Below are 8,431 nucleotides of genomic sequence, written 5' to 3' on the forward strand. Positions count from 1 at the left end.
CAGCGTGGCCTGTGGCTGCCACGAATAGCCCTGGGCTCACCTGGAGCGGGCAGTGGACACGGGCATAGTACTCCAGGCTGTACAGCGCGACCAGCAGGCCCTGCCCCACGAAGAGCAAGGCCCACACAGCCACGTTCCATGCCGGGCGCCTGCGCTTGTCGTTCAGCACGAAGTTGAAGAGCACTGAGGAGACAGGAGAGCGGGGCTGGGGGTGGTGAGGTCCCCACAGAGCACCCTCATCCCTGCTGGCCCCCGATGCCTCCCCAGCCCCGTGTTTCGGATGCAATTCAGGACGATGCAGGTGGACTTAAAAGGCCATCACCCTTGCCAGCCATGGGCAGGAGACGTGGCCAAGGCACCACTGCCTGCCTGAGACTGGGGGCAAGGGGCAGCATGGTAGGGAGAAACTCAGGGCTCAGGGGGTCCTTCCCCTCAGGCCACAGTAGCAGAGCTGGGGACACGAGGGACTTGGGGCTGAGCCCAGCAGGACCCAGGGGGCGTGGGGATTCAGGGCATGGGGCTCAGCCTGGTTGCGGTGCGGGGGACCGTGGTGTGCTCACCTCCGAAGATGGTGTAGTTGCAGAAGAGGATGGGGTAGAAGATGCCCAAGCCGAAACCAACTATGTACTCATGGGCAATGGCAGACAGGAGGAAGGTGGCCAGCATGGCGCCCACCCGCCACTTCTTTCCGAAGAGCTGCAAAGCAAGGGTGCTCAGAGCCAGAGTCAGCTGCCAAGGCCTGGGGACAACTCCAAGCAGAGTGGGCCCACAACAGCTGGGCTGGGCCCCAGCTGGAGCCAGGACATGGCTGCGGGCAGAGTCCCCTGGGCAGCCAGGCTGTGGCCGTGAATGCAAACGGACCCGAGCTAAGGGCTGGGCTCTGGGCAGTGCCCACCTTCCCTGCCCCACTGCCAGCCCGGTCCACGTACCCAGAACAGGTCCTGGTAGATGTAGAGGTAGAGCCAGTCGTGGACCACGCTGTTCCACTTGCGGTAGTAGGTGGCGAAGGATGTGGCGTTCCACCAGTCCTGGGGGGAGATGCGCGTGACCTGGGGACCGCCTGCCTGCACCCCCTGCTCCTCGGCCCCCGTGGCCAGGCCTCTGGCATGGGTGCCTGCCCCCCTTGCAGCACCGGGAGGGCTCTGCGGGCACTGCCAGGCAACCCAGCCCCGCTTTCCACCCCCCGCCTGCCCTCACCTGGTAGAAGCCCCTGTCGGCAAAGCGCAGCACCTCAGCGAAGGCGTTGAACCAGCAGTGCAGGATGCCATAGAATGAGATCAACAGCATCACAGTGCCTGCAGGGGGGCACAGCGGGCACATCAGACCCCTGGGGGCCCCTGGCACTGCCTGCCACCCCCACCTCCGGGCTCATGTCACCACCCGGTCACCCTCACTGGGGCCCTGCCATCCCCTGCAGCAGCCGCTCCACACTACCCAGTGCCCCAGCCCAGGGGAGCGAGCGGGCCCTGCGCACCAGGCAGGATGGTGTTGCACATAGCTGGCACAAATGTCTCGAGGCGGAAGGGCTGCAGGCTCAGGTGGATGTACACCGGGTTGGACAAACGGCGCATGATGAGTGCCAGTAAGAAGGCGAAGGCCAGGAACTGCAGGGCACAGACAGGTGTGATGCTTCCCCTTGCCCTGGCCCCGTGGCAACCCACGGGCACCCAGGCTGCAAGGACAAGTGAGTGCGGGCCGTGCCAGCAGGAACCCATAGGCACCCAGGCCGCAGGGATGGGTGGGTGTGGGTCATGCCGGGAAGGACCCATGGACACCCAGGTCACAGATGGGTGGGTATGGGTCATGCTGCGTGGCATAGGCACCAAGGCCACAAGGACGGGTGGGCACGGGCCGTGCCAGCAGGGCCCAGCTGCTCTCACCTTGGCACAGTTCTCCACCACGACTCTCCAGCGGATGACAGAGGTCCTAGCAGGACAGGAGGGCTGGTCAGTGCCCAGGACACCCAGGGCAGGCTGGAGTCCTCCCCAGGACTCAGTCCCCTGAATGCCCCTCCGTCTGTCCCCACGGCCCCCAGCTGGCAGCCCTGGTGCCCTCAGGCTCACCTGGGGTAGGTCTCCCTGTACAGCAGTGTGGGGCAGCACAGAAAGTACAGGTAGGTGGACAAGGCCGGCAGCTTCACCTTCCCTGGCGGAGAGAAGCAATTGGGAGCTTGGGGTGGCTGCAGGGGTACCCTGGTGCAGGGGGTGGCACTCACCAGCGGTCGTCTGGGCACGGAGATTGGGCACTGTCTCCCGCAGGAATGAGTGGCTTTTCATCAGGAGCCGCAGCTGGGGAGTGGAGGGCATGAAGGGCTGGGTTGCGGTGTTGGGAGCTACTGCCCCAGCCATGGCTGCAGGGGGCATGGGCGCCTCTTTCCTCTGCCCTGGGGCCTGCGGGGACTGTCCCCACATCTGGGCAGCTGCTGCACCCTGTGGTGCTGGCCCAGGGTGCAGCAGGCAGGAAATGGGGGTAGGGTTTTTGCTCTAAGCCACCTGCCTTATGCCCTGCCCACCCTGTCCTGGCACCACCCTCTGCACACCTGCTCTGTCATGAGGATGACCTTGGGGATGTATTGCATCTGCTGGTGGACCATGGTGTAGATGGGGAAGATGCCCAGCACAGCGGTGTGGCCCCCCAGCAGCGCCCCCACCACGCTGGCCACCAGAAGCCATGGGTGGCGTGTGGTGCGGGATGCGTGGGCCCAGAGCGCCAGAGTCGCATAGGGGGCCAGCAGGGTGTAGATGCACATGATCAGCCAGATCCCCAGTGCTGCGCCCATGCCGTGGGAGTTGGCGATGATGAACTCCAAGTCCTCCTTCAGGCAGCTGCAGGGCGGAAGGGGACAGTGACCTCAGCGCAGCACCAGTGACCTCTCTGGCCCTTATAGACTGCCCTGGGGCTGGGTAGGGCCCTATAGACTCTCTGGACCCTATAGAGCTGGCTTGGGGGTGTGCATGGCCCTGTGGACACTCTGCACCCTATAGCACCTCTTTGGGGTGTGTATGACCCTACAGAGTCTCTGGACCCTATAGCACCTCCTGGAGGTGTGCATGTCCCTACAGACTCTGGGCCCTATAGCACCACCCTGGGCCTGCGTGTGGCTCTACAGACTCTCTGGACCCTATAGCACCTCCTGGGGGTGTGCATGGCCCTACAGACTCTCTGGGCCCTATAGCACCTCCTGGGCCTGCGTGTGACTCTACAGACTCTCTGGACCCTATAGCACCTCCTGGGGGTGTGCATGGCCCTACAGACTCTCTGGGCCCTATAGCACCTCCTGGGCCTGCGTGTGACTCTACAGACTCTCTGGACCCTATAGCACCTCCTGGGGGCGTGTGTGGACCTACAGACTCTTTGGGCCCTATAGCACCACCTCAGGGCCCGGTAGGGCTGTGCTGGCTGAGGCAGGGACCTTCTCCTCCGCAGGCACATACGCTTCTGATTAGCCAGGGCAGGGCTTCAGCACAGGCTGTGCTGGATCAGGGTGGGGCTCCCCCTCCGAGTGCCCAAAGCTGGGATTGCGGAGGGTGGAGATCCAGGCTGGAAGGGTGCTGAGAGGTCATCCCAGCCTGGGGTAGGATCGGTGCTGCCAGGTCCCGCCCAGGCCACTCCTTGCCTGCCTGCTCCGCAAGCTCCTCCGTCAGCCCGGTTGCATAATGACCAGGCCGTTGCCCAAGACACCAGGAGCCCCCAGACCTGCCCGCCACTGCAAGGAGTGTTAGGTGCACTTAGGAGATCCCCGGCAGAGAAGAAGGCAGCTCCCTGCACTAGTCTGTACAGACCTGACGTGGGCTTTAACCAAGGCAGCAACGGGCAGACCCCGATTTGGGGGGCAAGACCCTTCAGCCAGGAGCCTCTGGGTTTGAATCCCAGCACCCAAAAACCCGCTGACCCCTGGAGCAATAAGAGGAGGAAAAATTCCCTCTAGGCCCATGCAGCAGCTGGCAAAGCCCAGAGGCCTGGGAAAACCACCCCTCCCGGCTCTGCTCTGCAGCCTGGGGACAGAGGGCAGAAAAACCACCCCTCCCTAGAAAGCCATATCTCCCTGCTGCACGTGCCACCCCACAGACCCATCCCAGCCGCTTGGAGACGTGAGGCAGTACCCCCACGCTCCATCCTACCACCGGTGGTTGGCGAGATCCGTGGCGGCGGCGCCCAGGATGGCGATGCAGACGGCGGCGATGCACAGGTGGTAGAGGCTCCGGAAATGCTCCACCGCCAGCAGCTCGCTGCAGGGCAACGGGGAGGGGGCCCCAGGTTGTCAACCGCCTGCCGCAGGCCCCTCCATGTGGAGCTCAGACCTTCCCTGCTGCAGCTGCTGGGACATGGGGCAACACCGCTCCCCCTCCTCCCATTTCACACGAGAGGAAACTGAGGCACGGAGGGGTTTGCAGGCACGTTGCAGGCCTGGCTGTGGAACGCAGGAGTCCTGGCTCTCAGCCTTCCCTCTAGCTCTAACCACCAGGCCCCACTTCCATCCCAGGGCCAGGGAGGCCCAGCTCCCAGGCAGAGCCTGGGAAAGCACCCAGGAGTCCCCACCTGCCTTCCACAACAGGCTGCCCTAGGGCACCTCTGGGCCCACGTGCCCCGGCCCCCCCCCAGCAGGGATTCCCCCCTCTGCTAACCCCTGCTGGACTCACTCCAACGGTGACTGCCGGGGGATGAAGACTTTCTGCTTCTCCAGCCAGGAGCCTCTCCCCCTGCGTGGATCCCAAGCGGGGCTGTTATTTCCAGGGAAGGGTCTCAGCCACCCCTCCCACTATTTCGCACGCAGGATGCAACTGCGACATAGGTGTGTCCTATGCCCTCTACTGCAAGGGGGGTGGTTCTCCAGGGCTGGTTGGGAGCAGGGCGATCTAGGCCACCATGCAGGACCTGCACAGATACTGCGAGAGGCAGCAGGGGGAGAGGGGAAACGGAGGCGCAGAGCGGCAGGGTGACTTGCCTGGGGCTGCCCAGGCAGACAGAGGCAGGGGTGGGGAAGGAGCCAGGCATCCTGCCGGGCAGCTCAGCTCCGGTGCTGAGGGAGACGGGTCTAGGAGGGTCAGGGTGGAGGGATGGGCTTGGCCTCCAGCCCCGTGTGCTCACTTTTGGGGGGTTGGGCTCCCCCCCAGCTCTCACCTGGCCTCATTCTCCAGCTGCCCCGTCTTCGGGGGTGGGGGGTCTGGCTGCAGCCCCTCTTTCTTGGCCCCGTCCTGCGCTGGGGATTGCACTGCCTGCCAGGCCAGTGCAGGTTATGCCCCTCAGGGAGTTTCCCAGCATGCACCTGGGCATCCCTGCACCCCCCTGCCCCATCCTCCTACTGCCTCCCTCCTGCCCCCCTGTCTTGGCCCCCTAACCCATCCTCCCCTCCTCCTCCAGGTCCCTGGTGCCTGCAAGCAACCCCCGACCCCTGCCCGGGGAGGCCTGGACTGCCCTTTCCCTTGCTGTGTTACCTCCATGCGTCTCCGGCACTGGGCGAGGCTGGGGATGCTATCCAGGTGGGCAGAGCTACCTAGAGCAGGGGCAGCAGGTCAGCGAAGCCTTGGGGTGCCCCCAGGCAGCCCCAATGCCATGGCAACCCACAGCCTCAGGGGGGAGTGCTGGGCTGGCAGTCCCACAGTCACCCCCACCCTGGCTGTGCAAGGCATGGGCCATCTAGTACCATGGGAGAGCAGCTGTGGGCCACGGGCTACGGGCCACGGGCACTGGCCCTCCCCAGGGAGCTACCTGCTCTGGTCTTGGCAGCCCGCCATGTGGGTAGAGGTGGGGGGGTCAGCTGGGCTCCCACCCAAGGGGGCTGGGATCGCCTTCTACAGTGCCCATGCCGCCCCTGCCCTCTGTGCCTACCAGCAGCCCCGTGGTCAGTGCACAAATCGCTGCTGCCTGTGACATGCCAGGGGCTGCTCCATGCTGGGCACCTGCCCAGGCGCTCTCTGCTGCACTCCAGGCCTCTGCCCCTGGGTGCAGGGCCTCAGCATTTGAAATGCCATCGCCTCCCACCGGTGCCCTCCCACCGTGGGCTCCAGGTTACTGCTCACTGTTGGGCACCCAGAGCTCGGCCTCTTCCTCTTGCTCCAGCTCTTGGCCTGGCCTCCGCCTGGGCATCGCGGTGCTCCCTGGCGCTGGCTCCATGCGTGCTGGTCCACTCACTCAAGCAGGTCAGTGGGCGTCTGCAGGCTCCCTTCCTTCTCCACCTCCAGCCGGATCAGCCGATCACAAGCAAATCCTTGCGCCAAGCACACACCCTGTTCCTGCCTGTCTACCGAGATCAATCATTACCTGGGCAGGGAACAGCCTGTGTCCTGACCTCTGGTCCTGTTGGCTCCATCCCCCCCACCCCTGCAATTCAGCTCTTTGGCCCATGGCACTGACTCCGGAGCCAAGGCTGCACTGGTGGCAGGTTTGGGCCATGCCCATGGCATCCCATGGGTGAGGCTGGGATGCTCCCAGCATGCTTTGGGCTTGCTCAAGCTGCCACAAGACAGGAGCGGGTGCCCGGCGGACAGGTAGAAATTCCAGGGCGGGTGGGGGCTGGCATCAATGCCATGGAGCCAGCTGTGTGCACTGTGCTTTCCTCCGGGCGCGGGGGCTGTCTCTGTGGGCTGTTCTACTCTGCTGTACCAGAGATCCCCCCCCAGAGGTGGGTGCAGCTCCAGCGGGTGCAGCAGTTCTGGGGAGGGGTCATGACAACTCAGGACAAGGGCCCAATGGTGCCCAAGTGCCTCTGGCCAAGCTGTGCTGTTGATAGCAGTCCCGCTCCCACAGGGCACGTGGAGGAGTGATTTCACTCGGGACACCTGGGTTCCTAACGGTATAGCTGTGGGGCAGGGGGGGTCCCTACGAGGAGAGACTAAGGGACCTGGCCCTTCTGCTCGACGGGGAACTGGAGACGGGCTTACAGAATCCCAGCGGTGTTCCCGGGGAGTTGCGAGGTTGCTCATGAGACAGGAGCGAGCGAGGGGCTTGCTCAAGCAGGGACTGAGCAGACCTCACAAAAGGCAGTTCTTTCTCCCGAGTGGGTCATTAAAGCATGGGGGCTCGTGGCCGCCAGCCACGGTGGAAGAGGATCACTTAGGCTGATTCGCCAAGGGATCGGACATGGTCTCGGAGGAAAGGGGCATCGGGAGCTCTGGAGCAAGGGAGCCTCTGAATCAGACCTGCCTGGGCCTTCAATGCTGGAGGCTTCAAGGGAGAGAGGAACGAAGGGGAGACCCCATTGCCATCCCTTCCAGCCTCCACTCTCTGCCACCGGAGACTGGGCAAGACGGACCCAGGGTCCGACCCAGGACGTGGCAGTTCTGCTCTTGTGTGCCTGCCCAGCATGGGGCGGGGGGGACCAGGGCTCAGGCCCTGTCTGCCTTGCTGGCTGCAGCCAGCTATGGGGGATTAAGCGGGGAGGGGGTTTACACAGCATACGCCGCAAAGCCGCCGCATCATTCTTGCAGACCAGGCAGTGCCGAGTCTGGCTAGCATGGGCTTTCCCAGGACCTAAGGTTCAAACTCCAGGGCCACTGTGCTGCTCCTGCCCAGTGTCCCCTGTCCACTGCAAGGGGAGGGGGCTGTTTGCTCACGGCAGTCACAGCCCTGCAGTCGCTGCCCCTTGACCCCTGCTCCAGTCTGGCCCAGACCCCAGCACTTGCCCAGGCACAGCCTGTGCTGGAGAAGCAGCACCTGGCAGAGAGGGCAGGGGAAGCCTCCAGCTCAGCAGGCACAGCCCCCCACCCTCCCTAGAGCAAGGGCATGGAGTGGGACCAGAGGAAGGGCAGGCGCTGGGCCCCGCCAGCATGAGGCTAGTGCTAGAAGCAGATGTCGCCAAACACAGCAGATCTGCTGCGCGCCCAGGAGATCCTGAGGGCATCTCTGGAGGCAGAGAAGTGGGGCAGGTGCTTCCCGGGCCAGCGGCGCCCAATCCCATGCAGAAACTCCTGGGGTGCACTGGACCGGGCCCCTCCAGCCCAGGGAGCGGCTGTGGGGGTGGTGAGGGAGTGTAGGCTGTCCCTGCCACAGAGCACATATGGGCAGATGTCGGCCACAACGAGCAGTGCGATGATTTCTTCTGGCCTCTGGTTGTGGCCCCGTGGCGCTGGGGCAAAGGGCACCACTCTGTGCACCACAAACACAACCCTGTGCCCCACAAACTCCTACCCTGGCCCTCCGTGCACAGCCCCAGGGAAGGGTGCCCTGCACAGGGGAGTCACTGGGGGTTGGCGCCCCTGGATGGGGGGGTCCAGGATGGGGGGGGGAAGAAAGGAGGAAGCCAAGAGCAGCCCCCAAAACACAACGCGGCTTTATTTACAGAGCAGCTCAGAAGCACGAGGACATGATTCACACCCCCCCTGCCCCCCCCTGCAATGGCCCGCGTTATGCGCATGGATCAGTGCACCAAACCCCTGCCCACCCCCCCACACCCGGGGAAAGGGGGCAGTACGGAAAGGGCACAAGCCCCCCA

The 8,431-nt window shown here is 64.4% G+C and overlaps 1 protein-coding gene across 1 annotated transcript in view; it reads right to left on the reverse strand.

The window, feature by feature from the left end:
- Positions 1-6,240, reverse strand: part of LOC102379056 (sterol O-acyltransferase 2) — a 6,955-nt gene extending 715 nt beyond the window's left edge. The window contains exons 1-14 of the mRNA XM_025212272.1: positions 6,021-6,240; positions 5,436-5,494; positions 5,122-5,216; positions 4,641-4,700; positions 4,122-4,229; positions 2,540-2,825; positions 2,216-2,288; positions 2,064-2,145; positions 1,881-1,926; positions 1,475-1,604; positions 1,198-1,295; positions 930-1,028; positions 561-696; positions 5-183 (exon numbers count right to left, since the gene is read on the reverse strand). Of these exons, the coding sequence (XP_025068057.1) occupies positions 5-183; positions 561-696; positions 930-1,028; positions 1,198-1,295; positions 1,475-1,604; positions 1,881-1,926; positions 2,064-2,145; positions 2,216-2,288; positions 2,540-2,825; positions 4,122-4,229; positions 4,641-4,700; positions 5,122-5,216; positions 5,436-5,494; positions 6,021-6,114 (1,545 nt within the window). The 5' untranslated portion in view covers positions 6,115-6,240. The remainder of the gene's footprint in view (positions 1-4; positions 184-560; positions 697-929; positions 1,029-1,197; positions 1,296-1,474; positions 1,605-1,880; positions 1,927-2,063; positions 2,146-2,215; positions 2,289-2,539; positions 2,826-4,121; positions 4,230-4,640; positions 4,701-5,121; positions 5,217-5,435; positions 5,495-6,020) is intronic.
- Between the last annotated feature and the right edge of the window lie 2,191 nt (positions 6,241-8,431).

This window comes from Alligator sinensis, unplaced genomic scaffold, assembly GCF_000455745.1.
Source record: "Alligator sinensis unplaced genomic scaffold, ASM45574v1 scaffold1542_1, whole genome shotgun sequence".
NCBI lineage: Eukaryota > Metazoa > Chordata > Crocodylia > Alligatoridae > Alligator > Alligator sinensis.